Here is a 19702-nt window from a genome sequence, read left to right on the forward strand (position 1 = left end):
CTGTGGATACATTAGGAAATAATGCTCTTGTAGGGTATGAACTTGATGAACCAAAGCTGCATTTCTCTGACATCAAGAAATTAGAGATTAAGGAACCAAGGGGGAAAATGGTAGGTTTCTAATTAAAGCAAAGGGGATTTGGGCACTGACTTCCATGGGAAATGTCTCTAGTTGTTGTACTGAGCCATAAGTGGAGGAAAGCTTGAAAGATAATCCTGCAGATTCAGTCTCAGAGACCGTGTGTGTGGGTTTGTTCACAGCTATAATTTACGACTCCACTCTGTGGTGGAGACCTAGAAGTCCACCAGAGAAAGGCCCTCCTGTTTGAGGCATGCCACATGTTTTTCCTGGAAAGCAGCAAGAGGGATCAACCAACCCACAGGAGAGCAGATCTACCACGAAGCTGAGCTGTGAAGCTTGGAGGATGCTCCTTCTTGTAGTGCCTTTTACAAATCCTTCTCAGAGCCATTTGTGGCCCCATCCTGACTTTGGTTTCCAATGCAGCATTATTTGCTTGGTTAAAAAGTCCCTGGAAACATTCAAGGTCAGGTTGGATGAGTCTGTGAGCAACCTGGTCTAGTTAAAGATGTCCCTGTACACTGCAGGAGGCTTGGACTAAGTGACCTTTGAAGGTCCCTTCCAAGCCAAAGCATCTATGAAAAAGGAGGGTTTTTTTGGGGAAGAACCTTGGCAGTTCCTTCCTCACAGCCAGCATTACCTTACCTTAAACGTCCTCTCAAAATATATTAAACTAATTGATGAGTTTTTAAAGCTATCTATCTGGAATGCAATATATTTGTTCAATAAATATCTTCTCTGTGAGCAAAAATGAACATCGTTAATCCTACTGGGCAAACTGGGAAGCTGAAACACAAAGAATCAAAGTAATGTATGAGAGACACAAACTCCAACCAGGTCCCTGGTGTCCAGCACAGGTCACACAGCTGGAGGCTATCTCAGTGGCCAAAGCCCAGCTCACAAACATCCCTCTTCCAAAAAAACCTGACCTTGCCTCTCAGGCTAGATTGGAAAAATAAAGCATGGATATCAAAGGCCAAATTCCAGCCTCATTCAAACACACTCAGCCGAGTGTTCCTGCAGCAGAGATTAACACTTGCAGTGATTTTTATGGCATTTTCTATGATATTTTTCACCACAGGATCTGTGGCACACAAAGGCATGACTTCCCAGCCAGTTTCCATAATTGTTTTATATTTAACAGTACCAAATAAAAACAGCAGTTGGATCAATATTATATTCATCTTTTATTCCATAAATAAACCCCATGGCTTTGTAAGCTGTTTGTTTTTACTTCCAAAATGTACAAATAAAGATTTAAATATTTTTTTGGAGGCAAACGTTACAGATGGTTTTAGTTCTGCAGTTTTGATGCAAACATACTTCTTGGCACCACTTCTTAATATGCCATTTCCATAAATACTTAATGCTTACAGAAGTGGAGTAAAGCATCTATGACAATGAAAAAGAGGGAAAAAAACGTTTTATAATCAAATTTTTAGATCTTATTCATTAACAGGTAAGCCTGCTACGTAGATTCACTATATAAACAGGACTAGAGCTCTTCAGAGAGCTAAAATATTGGTCCCTTTTGGTATGTTAAGTATTAATGTGAAACTGCTGCTGCTATGATTATGTGGTAATGCTATTTCAGCTAGTTTCTAAACATAACAAATAATGATATTCATTTTTCTTTACTTCAAGGATTTAACTCACAGGAAATCAATTAATAGAATACTTCAGAGAAATAAGTTTTCCAGATCTTATAAACCCAGCTCTATTGCTACAGAGACGTGTACTTTTTAAAAGATTAAGATAAATAATACCGCTGTAATTCAGTATTTGCATTAAAAATTCTTAAAATTATTTCCTCTGGGTAAACTGGCCAAAAGGTGATGCTCTGAAACAGCTGTGTTCCCTTTTAGGCTGTTTTTGATTACTTGAAAGTTGCCTTAAAATTTCAATTGAAGTAGAAATGATCTTTCTTTATACAAAGAGCCAAAGATAAGAAAAACACCTCCAGGTAATTCCGATAACCATAAATTTTATGGTTTAACTAGCAGTCAAAGGCATTCAAGATCCAATTAGGATGATGGGCAAGAAGATCCTTTGTCACTCTGTGTTTCTTTGAAGGAGCTGGTCCAGTAATTGCTGGGAAGAAAAGCAATGCAAAAGAGCCTTAAGATCCCATTAAAATATATGAGGTGGGTATAACTGTAGAAATCTACAGTGGTGCTGCAGGTGAGATGCTATTGGCATTCTCAGACTTCAAATCTACCAGGCTAGATGGCTCAAAACAGGAAAAAAAGTGATTTTTTTTCCATCTTGGCCAGGCAGGGTGTGATTAAGTGGAGGGACAGAGCATTTAAACAAAGAAAAATTGGTAATTATGTGGAACGTGGAGCAGGATTATCTGGGAATGCCTCAGCTCTGCACCTGGATTAACTGCACTAATGCAGCTTTCTACCACAATTAATTACTCATTTTGAGAAAACAAAGGTCTGGGGTAGTTATTCCCAGGTTCAGCTGATAATTCAAGTTTAAACACGTGCCTAACCCCAAGGACAAGATTTAAAACCCATCCTTTGCTTTCAGGGTTTGCACATGGTCCAGAGGCTCCCCAGGCAGGACCCCAGGCACAGGTAACAAAGGGTTACGAAGCTCTACGTGGCCTTCAGAGTAAATTTTTACCTTTTTAAAGATCTCAACACGCAGCCTGTTGCTCTGGAGGATGATCCGTTTCTGTTTTTCTTCTTGTTTCTTTTTTACTTCGGGTAAATTGTCATAAATCCTGCAATGAATTTGGAAAGTTAACGTCACACGTCATCCCTGGGACTTGCAAATAATTTGGTTTTCCTATAGGAAACGTTTGGCTTCAATGCAATATTTGTCATTAATGGACATCTCTAAATACTTGAATGAGATTTATGCCACAGGAAATATAAATTATTAATAATAATGCTTTTATCTAAAACATTACCTTGTTGAAAAACATTGATAATGTTGAACTAAAAAAGAAATAGAGACAGGATCAGGTTATCTCAATGCAGCAGCACAATTCTAGAGTAGCTTCTAATGAGCTCAGTGGAATTAGTTCAATTTAGAGCAGCATAATTCAAACCAGAATCTGGCCTCTAGACTTGTTTATATTTATATCACAAAATTAATACCAAGCAATTATTTTCAAGTATTTTTCTAAAAGAGAAGAAAACCATCATTAGATGACTATAGACTCTTAACGTTTTTTTCCCCTGTCATTAGGAGCCCTTTTTACCAAGGAGAACATAATCTGTCCATTTTAAAAAGAACATGAGTTGCCTTCAAAAAATTGACTCCTGGTCTGATCTCCTTCCATGGAAATCAATATAAAATTCCCAAGGATTTGAAAGGAAATTTGGACATTCCTTTGCAGCAGCCCTATTCTTTCCAAACATACAAACCCTGTTTAGTTCTGCTCTTCCATCACCAAATTTTGCAAGACCAAATTCTTGAAGCAGCCTGTTCTGGCTGGAGATTGTATTTTGGAGAAGAGAAACGGGATGCATCTTGAACACTCTGAAAAATGAGATGAATTCTGCCCTTTTGCAGCTTTCCTGGCTGTAAAGGATGGCATGAAGTGCAATGCAGTTCAAGCTCAGACACCACGTTCCTAATAGCTTCTTGTAATTCCTGCACTGTGTGCCATAATTAGCACATAATCTGCATGGCAAGCAGAGTGAAAAACCTCCAGCACGTGAAGATGATGTGGAAATGTGCTGCCTGAGGTGTGAGAGAGCAAGGTCTTGCAGTGAACTCTAAACCCAAGAGATTTGTACCTTTTTGATCTCATGTGCATCTCCTTCTCTGGAATGAATCTTTCCTTTGGTTTGAAGAGATTATCTAGCAGAGGGAAAATAAAGTTAATATTGGAGGAACCCATATTTACTGAAATTTAAAATGTCACATTCCCTGTAGCCATGATACTCTAGTTTTGATTAAATTTTGGAAGGCCTAAGGGTAGATCCAAATCTCAACAGGTCAATGGAAAGGCATTTAACATCTTCATCTGGAGGTGAATTGCTTCCTGAAGCTGCCTCACAGGAAGGTAAGGAAGGACAAGTACCATTTATTTTCTGTGCCTATGACCTGTCATTGTCACAGGGAGCTGTGTATGCCCTTGATTCACTTCAAGAACCAATGATGATTTTAGGATATTGCCTAAAGAGGTGGTTGATGCCCCATCCCTGGAACCATTCCAGGTGAGGTTGGACGGGGCTCTGAGCAACCTGCTCTAGCTGCAGATGTCCCTGCTCCCTGCAGAGGGGTTGGATTAGATGAGTTTTAAAGGTTCCTTCCAAAGTATTCTGTGATTCTAAGTGATCTATTTTCCCCACGTGCTCCTGCAGGAAATTGCACCCATACAGCAGCCACCTCCTCAGCTGGTGTGTGCTGGGAACCTGGCTTGCTATGAGCATTTCTGATTCAATTTACACCTGTTTTGCAGGGCCGTGAGTAATTATGCAGAGCATTAGGAGGAGGAAAATTAAATTACCCTTTCCTGATCAAATATGAAGATATGTGCGATAATTCCAATCAGCATTTCCCTGGATACAGGAAAATAATTACTGATCTTAGCACTCCGTGAGTCTCAAGAATAGGTGATTTTAACACCTTCCTTGCAAAAATGGGTTTCTGATTGGGGAAGGATGGTGTTTGTACAAGGTGGGAAACCAGTAATTACATAAACTGAGCTGATTCTTGATGAAGGAAAGTGTATCTCACCATGCTTACCAGGGAGAGGAGGGAGGGAGGACTGCTGCCTACACAGCTACGTTACTTAGATTTACATCAGGATGATGAAAGAAGAAGTGGGGAGGGAGATCTCTGAGCACAAGGATGACCAGAGTGTTGCCTACACCCAGCCAGGTCTGGGCAGTTTCCCAGGGCACTGAGGATGGGGTTGTGATGCCCTGTGCACTCACAGTCGCTGGACATCAGAGGTAGTTACCAGTATCTTTGCAAAATATATAAGATAAATATATATGGAAACTTTCAAGGCTTTTCATTTTCCAAGGAAGCTTAGAAGACATAATATATATCTCACAGCAGGCACCACATCTTTTGCCATCTCACTGGAGACAAAATATAATAATCAAGGCAGAGAAGTAAATACAGGGAATAATTTGATCCAGAACTGCCCAGTGCAGATGCTGGCTGTAAGCAGACCCAGTGACCACTGTCCCCAAAAACAGGACCCCTCCCCACCACATTTGCTGCCTCATTTTTTAAAACACCAAATGGTTCAGGGATATTTATAGGAGATGTTTTAGGAATCAAACAGCCCCGAGCAGCTTACAGGGCTACACCTAGAGGCAAAATTGTACTTGGATTACCATGTTTTTTGGGAAAATGCTACATGTTCTTCAAGACCAATGTATCTCGATGTAAAAATAAAAGGGAGTTGTTCTGAACTTGTACAGTCTTCAAAACTCAAACTGAGAAAGGAGGGGAGGCTGCGAAGCCTCCTCTGCCTGAGGACTAACTGTTCTCCACTCAGTGGTTGTCTACACTTAATCATGCTTATTAAATCTTCAGTACACACAAGCAACATGCTCAATTTGCTAGGAAAATATAATTTGTCTTCTATTTATTAGTGGGTTTATGTTCATTTACATGTTGATAAGCTTAAAAAGAATAAATATTTGGATGCTATTGCTGTCCGAAATAACCCCGAAACTTTAGGGACCAGATGGCCTGTGACCCAGATGCTCCTGGTGAAGGATTAGGGTCCAGGGTCATCGATTTTTCTGGGACCAGTGTGGATCCCAGCACACTTCAGAGCAGCCTCAGCACAGTCCCTTGCTGCTCGAGGTTGCACATCACATTCTGACAGCTCAGGCTTGCAGGATGAATCCCTTCCCAAAAGGCGTGTCCTCTAACCCAGAGAGTGGCACAGGATCGGTCTGAAATCATAGAAAACCATCACCACGGGTTCTCTGCAGCACTAAAACAAAACCAGGAGGCATTTCATGCTGCACAGTCAATTCTGGCATCTTTTTTTGTCTGTGTGGTAACAGGGTTCTTGGTATGAGATCCCTGGTGGGACAACCAGTTCCTCGTGTGTTCCCACGGGCTGGGGCACAGCAGAGCAGCTGAGGGCACTGGCAACAATACCCCAGCAGAAACCTGCACTACCTGCACCAAGCCTTCACACAGCAAGTCAAGGTGGACCTCTCCCAAGATGTGACATGATCAGACAGTGTGAGTGGCCAGCACAGAGCCTGAGGGTTTTATTATTTCCTATGCACAGGGAGTTATATCTGCTCAAATTTAGGAGCTTTTATACCATGAATTCTCAGATGTAGGATTTCCAGAACAAAACTAATTCTTTTAGGGATCCCCTAAATTATTTTTATTCTAAATAAATTCCAAATCAATTATTTTTATTCTAAATAAAAACTGTTAATGACACCTTAACATTTCCAGATCTCTGTGCGTAGCCACCAGAACACACCAGGGATGAAAAACCCAGCCAGGGATCTGCAGGCCTGCAACCTATCTTGTAAACAGCCTGACAAAATTATCTGTATTTTTTCTAGAAGTCACTAAAACAGGCTGGCTTCTATGTTTGAGTGCTGGGAAGCACCACAGAGGCTGCTGGAGTACGTGGCTGTCTCTCCAGAACAACCCTCCCCTGATGGCACAGAAATGGTTTTAAAGGGCATAATTCCTATTATTATAATACCTACAATTCTGCCTGGAACTGTGTATGTGGTTGTGCTGGTGGCTTTGAAGGGAAGGATTAAAAACAGACTCTGGGGAAAAACCTCCAAGAAAAAAAATAAATCTACCTTGGTTGTAAAAATATCCTTTGTAAAGCAGCTTGGGAGTCAAAAGGTTAATGCTTAGGGATAAACAGTCACGTAGTATCTCTCTGAGAACAAAAAGAATCACGTGCAAGCATCAAGAAGAAATAAAGCTAATCCTGGATGGATTTTAGGTTTAGAATTCAAAAACGAACTGAAAAAAAATGAAATAAAAAGGTATAAATGAGAAAATAAAAGTCAGATGTGTATTTAAACATTTGTTAATATTCCATTCTGAGGAGAAAGGGTATTTCAGAGCAGAAGAGCAGCACACATTCAGAGCTAGAATAACTTGCCAAACACATCATGAAGACCTGAATTAATATTCTTCCCTACCAAGCAAAAGATCAAAGTGGAGCATAAGGTGGACAATTCCCAAGGCTGATAGTCTTCTAAATTACCTTTTATCAAATTCCTTACCAAATTTCATACCCTTGTATTACTTTTGGAGAAAACTATTCTGAATAGTTTTTTTTTTTTTCTGGTTAGGAAAAATGGGATTTCAAAGCAGGCATTCAGCATTTCCAGGGATGTACCACAGTTATTAAAAATATAGACAGATAAGCATGAAACACTTTTTTAGTGTTTTTTTTATGCAACCCTTGTGACTCTACAGAGCTTCTGGTATTTATACCAACGCTGCATCCAACAGTGGTCTGACATCTCAACAGTGGGAGAAAGAAGCCACTCCAGCAAGCTGGAAATGAAGGTAAATGGCTCATCACTATAATATATTTTGACTACTGCTAAACTGCAGCTCAGGATGAGTAACTTCCCTGCTTGGGACGTTAGTAAATGTTTAGACAGAGAACAGATAAAATGATTGTGTTGGAACCATCCTCTGACTTACTATTTACTATTAAATCACTGAAACACTTAAAAAAGAGGGGCAAAATTTATCAAAGCCTAGACTGGACCCATCAGAATCTACATACATTTAGGAGCTAAAATATGCCTTTGAGGATACATTGCCAGTCCCTGACAAGCAAAGTGCTGATAGTGGTGGTTCTCTAATTAAACTGTGTTATTTTTTTAACTGAATTGAAAAATTAGTTTGCCCAAAGCCCATTCTCTCAGGCAAGTCCTAAAATAGAAAAGATATTTTAAAACACTGTTTTTTTTAAACCAGCAGTCCTTTAAAAAATAAAATAGCCTCGAATGGAAGATAAATGTGGAGGTGGCATTGAGCTTAACATGCCCATAGCACTTGACTGGGAATTCACCCAGAGAACATAAACTAAACTACACCCAAACCTTTGCTCATTGTGTGTCAGTGACTTCACGCAATGAATTACTTCAGCTGCAGTCAACAGATGAGGTTTTGGTTATATTTATTAAAAAAACCAACCACCCACTATTCAAAGGTTTGATGGTAAGACTGCCTGGATTTTCTGCTCATCTTGGAGAAATGCTGTAGCTCCAAAGTGGTCCTTCATCCAAGGTGACCCACAGGAAGAGGGTTCATGGGTTTTCTAGCTGTTCAGGTCTGGCCTACACTGTATCTATTGAGGCATCTGATTTTCCTTGATATTTCAGTTTTAACAACAGGAAACTGAGTATCTCAAGTATCACTAAAAAAAAAAATCACAAGTATCTCTAAAAAAGCCATAAAGTTTAGAGATTTATGAAAATATTTTCATGCTAACACAATTTTGGGCAAGATACAGGAGATTTGAGTCTCCTCTGTCCAAATGGTACTTTTCCCCAGCTTCTTAATCCTGATTTCTTTAGTTTCAATTTCTAAACATGGGTGCAATCAGACCTTTTACTCCTGGATTAAAAAGTCCATCATGAAAAAAAAATCAGTTTTCTGTTTGGCCACTACAAGACTCCAATGAAATTACCCCCCAGCACACTGACTGGACTTTGTGAGTCACCCTGTAGAAGGCACATTGTTTCCACAGTGGCATCAGCCCCACAGAAAACTCTTCATATCTGCAGTTTCCCCTATTTATTGCCTCTTTCCTTGCACAGAGGCTGGTTATCTCCCCACTTCTCAAGGGTGAGGGCACAGAGGGGATGTGCTGCTCACCCTTTTCACTACATCACCTCCTCCCTCGTCATCACAGTGACTCCTGAGGGACTGTGTCACCCACTGCCACTGACCTGCAATGTGCTGCCGTGTTTAGCTGACTCATAGACACTGCTTTAATCAATGTAATGAGTAATAATATAATAAAAGAGGTCATTCCTCTTCCTAATTCAATTGCCTGATTGCAGCTTAGTCTGATTCAGAGCCGTCAGCTTGAACCAAGAAGTCAGGTGCCAGCAGGGTCAGTGACACTACTGCTAGCTGTGAGTTTTGATGGGGAAAAGGAACCAGGGAAATGGCTCAACCTGAAGTCACACGTGAACAGAGATGGGCTGGTGGCTGCCAACATCTCATCAGCCACCAATGGCATCTGAAGACCATGAGGATGCACGTCAGCAGCTAGAGGATTTGCCAGCTGCACACTTATTGTAAATCCTCTGATTGCCATCTTCTCCTCTCTCTACACTCCAAATAAAAACCTCTGTGGTGTAGAGCTTCACAAAAGACCAACCCCTTGAAAACACAAACAAACACACACCAACCCTCACCCTCCAGGCTTCTGCAGTCACAATAAAGCTTTCTGGAAAGATTCAGAAGCACCACCGAGGAGCTCGAAACTTGTTTCCAAAATATTATTAAAGATACAAGATTTGGCTACAAACCCAGAGATGCACAGCAGACACCACGGTAGGGGTTGAATATTAACGTTCAACTTCAATGGTTGCTCCCAATGAACCACCCCCCTCTCAAAGGCAAGGAAAATGGAAGGTGTGACCAAATATGTGTCTGAGAAATCTTTTCAACCCCCTGAAAGTGCTTGTGTACACTAAGATCACAAAGGCTGTTCATTATGCAGATTTAAAGGCCTATAAACAGCTGGTAGTCCTGTCACTGAAGTAATTACATTAAGCTTTTGGAGATTTAAATCCAGTTATTTGAACATTGTTTCCATTCAGTTCGTCACAGTGGGGTCTCTAATTTGTTCGACGTAGTCAACAGCAGAGGAGTCTATCTTGGACTAATTAGTGCTCTCGAAATTTAGCAGCACACATTACACAGCTCAAAGGCTAGCGTGAGAGTTGCAGGTTCTCTGCCTTCCAAGGGCTCTTGTGATGATAAAATCTTCTGCAGGGTAAACAGTTTCATTTTGCTAAGATCTCTTCCAGCGTTTTGTCAAATCCTGCTCGTGAATTTAGAACTAAAAATGGTAAACGACTTGGGTTTCTTTTTTTTTTTGAGGATGAGAAGGTAAATGGAAACTGCACAGATGTTTGTATTTATATGGAAATGATGCTGAATGGCAAATACTTCTCTCTCTGACAAGGAACTAAAGTTGTAGCCACACTGTCAAAACACTGGAAACCCATGCTAGCAAATAATTTCATAGAATTGAAAAATCTGAAATAATTTCGTATTAATAAAGATACTTTAGTCTGATAGAATAATCTCAGGTGGAGAAAAACCTCTGAAGGCCATGGCACTTTTTCCTGGGTGAAACTTGTTGAAAGAAAAGCTGTGAGCTCAGAGTGAAGGGTATTTTATGAGTTCACTTTGGAGATATAATTGCAGCAAACTTGTGAAGTGCCAAGGGAAAATGCAGCTTAACCCCCATTTACACCCATGTAAAAGCAAATTATCCCATCTATCCCTCTCCTGTGCCACCTTCCCATGGGAGCAGGGAGGTGCACAAGGGGAACTGGGCTAGGGGATGTCCTCTGGTGGTGGAAAACTACTTGGACAACTCATGTTATTGCAGAGGATGCTGCAGTGACCTGCTCTGTGAGCACCTTGGGGCTACACAGAGACAATCTTCTCCTGCCCAGCCACAAAAGCAGTTCCAATCCATCCTTGGGGTCACTGGAAATTGAACTCATCAGCCAACCTGCTCTTACCAGTAATATCACTGGAAAACGTATGAGGGTGCACCAGCACCTATGAGCCCTATGAACCTTGGAGCCATAAAGACCTCTAGCTCCCCAAATCCCAAAGGCATCAGGAGAGAGAAAAAAGGAGAAAGGAGGAAACTGAAAAAAATAACCACAGGATCACACCCTGAAACCTAGAGGTACCATCAATACAGTGCTATACACTTCAGAAAGTTTCCAGGTCATCATTTTAACCCTCCTGGGTCCTTAATTTTGTGTGTTGCTGTGAAAGAGCAGCCAGCTTCCCCAGGGCAAGAAACCTGGAGGGGGGCTGCATGTGGCTGGGATTTTTTGAAGACCATCAGGTGTAACCTACAGACACACCTTAGGATATTTTTCCTCTTCTGGCCACTTTGTGCCCTTCATCAACCCAGGCTTTCTACTGCTTGAAAAGCTGGCCTTGAAAAACATAGGTAGGGATGAACCCTGCCCTGTTTGCTTTGCTCATCCAGCTTTTGGTGTCATCTGAGCATGGGGGTGGCACATGAGCAGCCTGGGAGTTCTCTTTGAGAAGGGTACAGTCTTATTACACCCAGAAAAACAGAAGGCTGGTGCCAAGGGAGGTGGTGCTCACCATCTCCAAGCCTCCTTCTCGCCTCCTCTGATCACCACACTGTTTGACAAGCTGGATCAATTGTTTGATCTGACAAAATCTCAGTGAGAGAACCCCAATTTAAAAAGAAAATAAATTAGAGAGCAGGTCCTGCTAGACCCCACTGAAATACAGAGGCATGGGTGGGCCATGCGCAGCAACAGAGCAAGTGGTGACACTGCTGATGTGGCCACAGCCTCCCTTGCAGCAGGTGACAATGTGAAATGACATCCTCACATCTTCACCCAGTAAATGACCCCATGCTTCCACCCCCACCTGGACTACAGCTGAATTTGTGTTTCATTTTACTTGAGTTTTCTAGAGCACGAGGCCAAGTCCTTTGTTGCTTCCAAAGCACATTTTCCATGCTAAAATGGTTTTTCCAGAGAATACAGAATGACAATGACAACAAATGACAACTACTCTTCCTTCTAGCTTTGGGGGCTGGCAAAAGGGTAGGAGAAAGCTGTGACCATAGTGGGATGTCCTTCCTCAGAAGGACACAGGACAACGCCCTTTGTGAGCATGAGGGGGAAGCCCTTGTCTCTTCTGCAAGAAGGGTTGCAACTAGAAAAGCTTGGGAGCACCTATAGGAAACAAAGATTCCCCCACTCTGGGACTCATTAATGATACTAATCCTTCTGCACAATAGCACCCACCAGGAGAAGTCCTAAAATGCCAATTGTCAGAACTCAGAGCAAATTAAATATGCTCAGTACGCTCCTGCTCAGCCCTCTGAACTGCAGCCTCCACTGTTGGGCTTTATCAGGCATCTAGGAATTCCAGTACTAATTACAGTTATGCTTAAATAACAAAGATACAACCCTTCTGTCATCATAAAAATATTAAGATCTCACAAACAGAAAATTACAGGTGGCCCCACAAAGGCAGATGAGTTACAGAAACTAAAGATTCTCTTTAGACAAATTCATCTTTAATGACCAACCACTAAAAGAGGGAAATAGTCATTTACTTGAATAATTAATGAATATATTTCAATATTATGCTTTTATTACTCATTAAGCAAGCATAAAGATTAATCTTTAATTATAATTTAAGGAGAACTAGGTTTAACCTTTCATTTTTCTGTTTTGTAAAGTATTTGCAGAGTGGTTTGAGGGACTTTTGAAGATGACCTGATGTAGAGATGGAAATTGGTACTTCCCAACCCCAAACATGCCAAAAGCCCCAAGATGGGGGCTGCACCCAACTTTCCTACACCCAGTCTCATTGCCCAGGTAGCCCAAAAGACATAAATAAATACTTCCCAGTGTTGAGGCCATCAAAGATTTTCTTTCCTGCTTCCTCCAAGTGACCCGTCTCCCTCTTTAATGTTTTCAATTTATTTCAGTAGAATAATGCTGCCTCCAACAGCCACAGATTTAAAGCCAAAACGTAGAGAGGAATGCCAATCAATCAAGTAAATGTGTTTCTTTAGTCAATTGAATTAATTACCATCCAGATGGCAATTAAAAAAAAAAAAAAAAGAAAACCAAAAGTAATTTGTTTAACATCTTGCATGTAGATATTTACAGAGGTGCAATTGGGAGGGAGCTGCAAGGGAGCTTCTCAGAAAGAACCATTTTACTTGTTGGATATTGAATCTGTTTACCACTAGGGTAATAAAACAACCTAAACAACTCAAATTGGGAAATCACAGAGTTCAGATGCATTGATTTAGCAGCCTTGCATAGAGCTGCTGGGCAGACAAGGGTTCTTCAATGGCTAGCTCACTGCTGAGGGCTTTGTGAGTCAAGGAGCAAGTCCACACCAGAAGCTGCTGAGAAGACCAGGCTGGGACTCCTGTTGCCAAATCTCCCCATGTCACTTGTCTCCCCAGAATGGTCTTTCTGTGAGGTGTGATGTTTATGAAACGTCATTTAATCAGAGGGTTGGAGCCCCTCAAGAGTGAGGCCAGGGTGAGAAGGTTGGGTTTGTTCAGCCTGGAGAGGAGAAGGCTCTGGGGAGACCTTCTTGCATCCTTTCAGTACTTAAAGGAGGCCTAAAGAAAGCTGGGGACAGACTTTTTAGCAGAGCCTGTTGTGACAGGACAAGGGGTGATGGTTTTAAACTAAAAGAGAGAGATTTAGACTAGATCTAAGGAAGAAATTTTTGACCCTGAGGGTGTTGAGCCCCTGGCCCAGGTTGCCCAGAGAGGTGGTCACTGCCCCATCCCTGGAACCATCCCAGGTGAGGTTGGCCAGGGCTCTGAGCAACCCCCTCTAGCTGCAGATGTCCCTGCTCCCTGCAGGGGGGTTGGACTAGATGACCTCCAAAGGTCCCTTCCAGCCCAAACCATTCTGTGGTTCTATGATTCTCTACAGCCAGCAGCAACTTGCATCATGCAGAAGAACAGAATTGCATGTGATGATGACAAAAAGTCCCTGAGCAAGACTCCTTCCACTGCCAGAGCTCCAGAACCACTGCTGGTGACAATTCCACTCACCACTGAGCGGGTCAGGAATGGTGTATTGCTTTTTTTTGCTTGAAGAGGATGAGGAAGAAAGCTTGCGAAGAAGAAGCGCTCCTTGGTTGCTCGGAGGAGCACGGCTCTGCTGGGCTTTCCTCAGCTGCACCATATGTTCAAGTCTCTTCAGCCTTTCTTGTGAACGGGAGATGAACTGAGGGTTATGCATTTCTAGGGCTTCCTAAATGAAATGGAGAAAAAATGCTTGGTTTGAAAAGAATTAAAAGGAAGGGAAAAAATGTGACGTGCATCTAACGGGGTTCAGAAAGATGATCCATGAAAATGATGGCTTGGCTGCCCAAAAGTCAGCAAACTGCCTTCCTATCTGTCTTTACTTCCTTTCACCGTTAGAAAGCTGCCTTGGTGTGAAATTTCCAAATCAGGCAAAGGAGAATTTGTAAAAAAAAAAACACCCAACGTTCAAGAAACAGATCCAAAAGGGTTTGAATTACGTATTTTTACAAGTTATCCAAATTCAAGTTCTTGATGTTTTGCCTGTTTCTTTGTCTCACCCCATCGCCGAAGCAGCTTGTCACCAACAGTTCACAAACTTTCCTGTTTATTTAGATTGTCATGCAAATCTAGTCATGGCTGATCCAGAAAGAAAATGCTTTCCAGTCAAAAGTTGCTTCAACATTCAGGAATGTCTTAGGATGGAAGGCAGGAATGGAGATTGGTTTGCAACGTGCTGGAGGAGAAGGCAGGCAAGTCTTGGTGGACTTAAAGCTACCTAAATTTCACTGGAAAGGAGAAAAAAGGGATGGAGGAAGGAATTTTTGTTTTAAATACTATAATAATAATGAAAAAATCCCTGTATTGACAACAAAAATAACAACAAATTGATGCTTTACCCGCAGCGTCCGTGGGGCTGGTGGAGTTTTGTGTGTCAGGGAGCTGGTTTCTGGCTGGGTGAACACGTCATTTTTCTCAGGAGAAACATCTGGCAAGCAAGCTGCAGATAGTGTTACCCTGCTGGCTTGCTCCTGCTCATCCTCCTCCACACCCTCCTTCGTTTTGTCACTTGAACCACAGAATTCATAATCACCTTCGAGAGATTTAAAAGTTCGTTAAGAGTGCACGGTTAATTTTTTATTGGGTTCTCCACCTCATTAGACATAGAGGGCAATTTCTGAAATAAGAATGCCAACGTATTATTAATAGGCCTCATTAAGCAGAATAGATCAAATCTAATCATAGGTGCTACTCGCTGCCCTGTGACACCCAGAGTATCTTTCACATTAAGCCATTGAAGCATAATTAAACCACTCAGATGCTTAGCTCAGTTTGCTGGTGTTTGCTTCCCAAAAGCAAGAGGCTTTTGTGACACAGTTACATCATGGAAAGCAGAAGATATCATGCTGCAACTGGCACTTGGGATTCATTTCAATGTATTGGAGGAAATAACATTGTTATGGACCTTAATCACATCTCGTTTCTCTCTCGCCATACTGAGGTTCTCATCAACACGACTCTTGTTTTTGCCTTTTCTAATAACATGGCTTGGTTTCTATCATTTCTGTATATTCACCAGCCAAAGGAATGACTCCATAAAAAAATAATAAACAAAAGGTTAAAATCATAGAATCATTTTGGCTGGAAAAGACCATTAAGATCATCGAGTCCAACTGTTCCCCAGCACAGCCAGGTCCCCACTGCCCCGTGTCCCTCACACCACATCTCCACAGCTTGGAAACCCCTCCAGGGGTGGGGACTCCACCACTGCCCTGGGCAGCCTGGCACAGCCCTGGACAAACCTTCTGGGGAAGAAATTGTTCCTCAAGTCCAGTCTAAACCTCCCCTGGCACAACTGAGGCTGTTTCCTCTTGTCCTATGGCTTGTTCCTTGGGAGAAGAGCCCGACCCCCACCTGACTCCAGCCTCCTTCCTGGGAAATGTGGAGAGGGAGAAGCTCTCCCCAGAGCCTCCTTTTCTCCAGGCTAAAAACCCCCAGGTCCCTCAGTCCTTCCTCACAAAACTTGTACTCCAGACCCTGCACCAGCCTCACTGCTCTTCTTTGGATGTTCTCCAGCATCTGAATGTCCTTCTTTTAGTGAGGGACAAATCATATGTAAGGGGCATATTATTATGTAAGGTGTCAATTCACAAAGTCTTCCATTGAGAACAAAAAGATTATTGTCTACACTTAGAATTGTGCTTTAATGCTCTATGGCTGATACTCCCTGCACAAACTAGGCCCAAAAGAGGCTATGTGCTCAAAATTAGAGTTGACAAGATTCTCATTTAGAGGACAGAATTAATCTGAAATAACAAAAGAACTTCGGAAGAGACTATTTTGAAAAGTCACACTGGAGTACTTCATGCCAAATAATTTGATTTCTAGAACTAAATATCTGGGAATAAAGCCCATTACTGTTTTATTTCAATTTTTGGTTACAATAAACTCTAAAATATTTTCCTCTTTATGACATATTGTACATATTATATTGTACTTAAAAAAAAAAAAATAAAGAAAATGGTCTGTCTTGGGTACATTTGCCTCATAAAAGCCTGAACTGTATTTCCTCCCTAATACTGCTCATTATTCTGAAAAAAAAAAACCCACCTTGAAATCTGTGAACATGAAATTAAACTCCTCGATAAGCCAGGTTTACAGAGGTGTTGATTAACTTTATCCTTGATTGATCTCAGTGGATGCTTCACTTTTGTAACACTAAGTCATTGCCAGTGAGTGAGGTGGCCTAAATGGGGATTATTTTCAGTAGCTTTAATAGGCAATAATGAAAAAGTTTTGCCTACCTGCCTGCAAAAAATCTGTTAAGAAAAAACACTGTGAGAGAAAAATGTTATATGACCATTTTTACCCCTTTTATGGTGTTCTTGGAGTAGATGTCTCACAAACCTGTTGACACCAAAGCCAAATTAATCTCTATTATATCTCAGTTATCTCCTGGAAAAATACCTTATGCATAAATACTGCTGCTTCTGTCATCTCCAGTTTAGCCACCTGAGTAAGTGCTGGAATGACAACCTCCAAACATGTGCTGAACTCGAGGAAATTATATTTTACATGCTAAAATCTTGTTGATAATCAATTGTTAAACCTTTTCTTTTTTAATCTTCATGGTAATGTCCCCAAAGGAGGTATGTCATGCTACGCCTGTGCACCATGTGTCAAAAGGAAAAGGATTGCACAGTTGAAAGGAAAGGTATCAGAACAGGGTTGTAAAATTAACCTCACTTCTGGTGTTTCTTGGCTGGACTGGGACTGCTTGGTTCTGCAATTTTAATGTTTTTTCAAGATTTTCTTGAACCTACTTACAAAGTAAGCCTATCTATCTCATTTTAATCTTGTTTTCTATTAACCATAGCAATGTATACAGTCAGATAGCTGATTGATCTCTCACCAGATGACTCATACTCAGCACTTAAAGCTGGACAAAACCAGACTGACTTTCCATTATTTCACTTTTTTTCTTTGAGACTGATCTCATCTTATTATTGAAACCATATTCCTAACAACCACAGTAGGATTTGTACCTTACTTTTTAGGAGCTGGTTTTGCCTGTGAGGATTTTCTTCAACGAGGGCTCTTGATGAAGCCTTTATATTGCACATACTACCGAAGACAGACGTTTTTGGTTTCAGGATGCCCTGTGCTTGGATCTCTTTGGATTTGGAGGTGTTTTTGGAGTGAACTGTCTTTTTCAATGAGCCATCAGTAGCGATTGCCTTTCTGGATGCTGTCTCTGGAAGAGAGCCAGAGGTCGTTGTGCTGCTCCTGCCCATGGTGTGTTGCTGCTTCTTGCTTCCTGACAACATTTGTGTTCCTGGGAAAAACAGAAAAAAAACAACCTCAAATTCTAGAACATGGGAATATTTTTTCTCCTCAGCCTTCTAATCATTATAATTCTTATTTCCTGCAAAACCATTTTCAGCTGATATTTTAAAAGTCATGACTGGTACAAATTTTATCATGACTGCCAACAAAGTGTTACTGATAGAAATAATCACAGAGGAGACTCATCATAAAAATAAAGTGCCATTCTAAATAATATAGAGATGCTCCAATGGGCAGCGTGAAAGGGTCAAGATACCTCTGAGAAAAATGTACACTATGTGTCTTTGTCTTGTCTCTTAGTCACTTGAGAGGAGCAGTTTAGATTGGTTAAACCTGGTCAAAATTAGTTCTGGATCCAATGGTGGCTGTGATAAAAACCAAGGTCTGTGAGGTTTTGAGATCAGGGGTTTGATTTCTCTGTCGTGAAGTGGCTGCTTGAGTAGCATCTCCCATCTTCAGCATTTCTAGTGCCCTGTTCTACCTCTGTGCACAGCCAGGGACCAACAGAAACGAAAGGTCTGATTTGTACAAAGTAAAGCTTTCCCCTGAAATGGTTTTATTGAGAAGGAGGTTGCACAAGCAGCTACCACTGCAGGACCCTGCCATGTCAAAGCAACAGAGCAAGCTGGGTAAGCTCTGTGCTTATACAAACCTTGAAAGGTGACCCAAGGTGACCATGACCACTGCCAGCAAAACCCTAAAAAACTGGAAACACAGGCAAATGAGTCCATTTTAAGCAGAGTTTTGAAGGGAGAAGAGATAGAATAGAAAAACATAAGGAAACAAAATCCAAGTAATTAGGAACAGCATGGAAAGGGCAACAGGATCATCAGGCAGGGAAAAAAGGAGCAACAAGCTGGAGCTGTCTCAAAGAAGTCCCTATAAACCATTCAACAGTGGTCCCTGGTGGGCAGGCACCCACAAAGCTCTGCACATAGCATCACTCTGCTCTTCCTCTTTAATCATGGGCACAAATTGCCTATTGGAAGCTCTAGTCACAGGCTGAGCCAAGATCTAAAGACTTATGTGGATGGAAATGCACAACCAAGATTTGGGAGGTGCAAGGGAAAAAAAAAACCCAACTGGTTTCAGACCTAACCATAAACCAAACCAAAGCAGGCAGGGATTGTCCTGTTCTGTATTGTGGACATAAGACATTTAATAAATAATTGATGTTTCATGACAAATGCTTTTTTTTTTTAAAGTGGCCACATAATTCTTCTCCCTGCTGACCCATTCTCAGCAGCTACTCCTCTCTACACACCTCTTTGCAGTGTCCTGGTTCAGGATGGAGGGGAGATTAGAAGTGTTTCTCTCCATTGATCCAAACCATGAGACAGGGTGAGCTGGCGCATGACACTAAACACTTCTGTATCTTAATAATCTTTACATCATGTTAAACACTTCTGTATCTTAATAATCTTTAAAATCTTTACTTAATATTCAATAAATTAAGTAAAATTAGACCCTGCAGTGCAGTGCAGGAAGTTTTCAGTTCAGTTTGCCAATCCTTAATCCACTCACAATAAATGAGAGATATTTTTTACCACAAAAGGATGGTTTCCTACACATTCTAATTGTCTGGGTGGCTCATGTCTCTTTTGATCATCAGAGGAAATCAGAGGCATTAAGATACAGCATCTAGTGTTTCTCCCTTACCATACAGATCAGAAAGCTTTCAACTTCTTAAGTTCCTTTCTGTAATTGCCTATAAAGGGAGGAGGAGTCCATTTCTCAGGGGATTTTCATGTGGAGGATCTCTACAGGCAGAAATATATATATCCCTATAAGGCAGGAAAAAAAATCCAAAACAATCCCTTTTCCCTAATTAACTTCATTGAGATGGACTTTGTCCTAAGCAACTTCACAGCCATACAGAAAATTGGGTCAAAGCAAGGATGAGCTCCTGAATTCTAGGTTATCATCCAAGCTCTCCCTCTTCTCCCTGGCCTAACTTATTTTTTCTCCTTGCTTTTCACACATTGAAAATATTTTCCTTATCTCTTATGAAAACTTAGCTCTCAG

General features: G+C 41.3%; 1 protein-coding gene across 1 annotated transcript in view; it reads right to left on the reverse strand.

Moving 5' to 3' along the window:
• Nucleotides 1–1256: 1256 nt before the first annotated feature.
• LOC103768897 (chromosome unknown open reading frame, human C10orf90) overlaps nt 1257–19702 on the reverse strand; it is a gene marked incomplete at its 5' end in the record, with an annotated part of 31491 nt that continues 13045 nt past the window's right edge. The window contains 6 exons of the mRNA XM_008936060.1: nt 1257–2169; nt 2710–2809; nt 3834–3897; nt 13859–14060; nt 14731–14924; nt 17382–17666. Of these exons, the coding sequence (XP_008934308.1) occupies nt 2131–2169; nt 2710–2809; nt 3834–3897; nt 13859–14060; nt 14731–14924; nt 17382–17666 (884 nt within the window). The remainder of the gene's footprint in view (nt 2170–2709; nt 2810–3833; nt 3898–13858; nt 14061–14730; nt 14925–17381; nt 17667–19702) is intronic.

This window comes from Merops nubicus, unplaced genomic scaffold, assembly GCF_000691845.1.
Source record: "Merops nubicus isolate BGI_N331 unplaced genomic scaffold, ASM69184v1 scaffold5512, whole genome shotgun sequence".
Classification (NCBI taxonomy): Eukaryota; Metazoa; Chordata; class Aves; order Coraciiformes; family Meropidae; genus Merops; species Merops nubicus.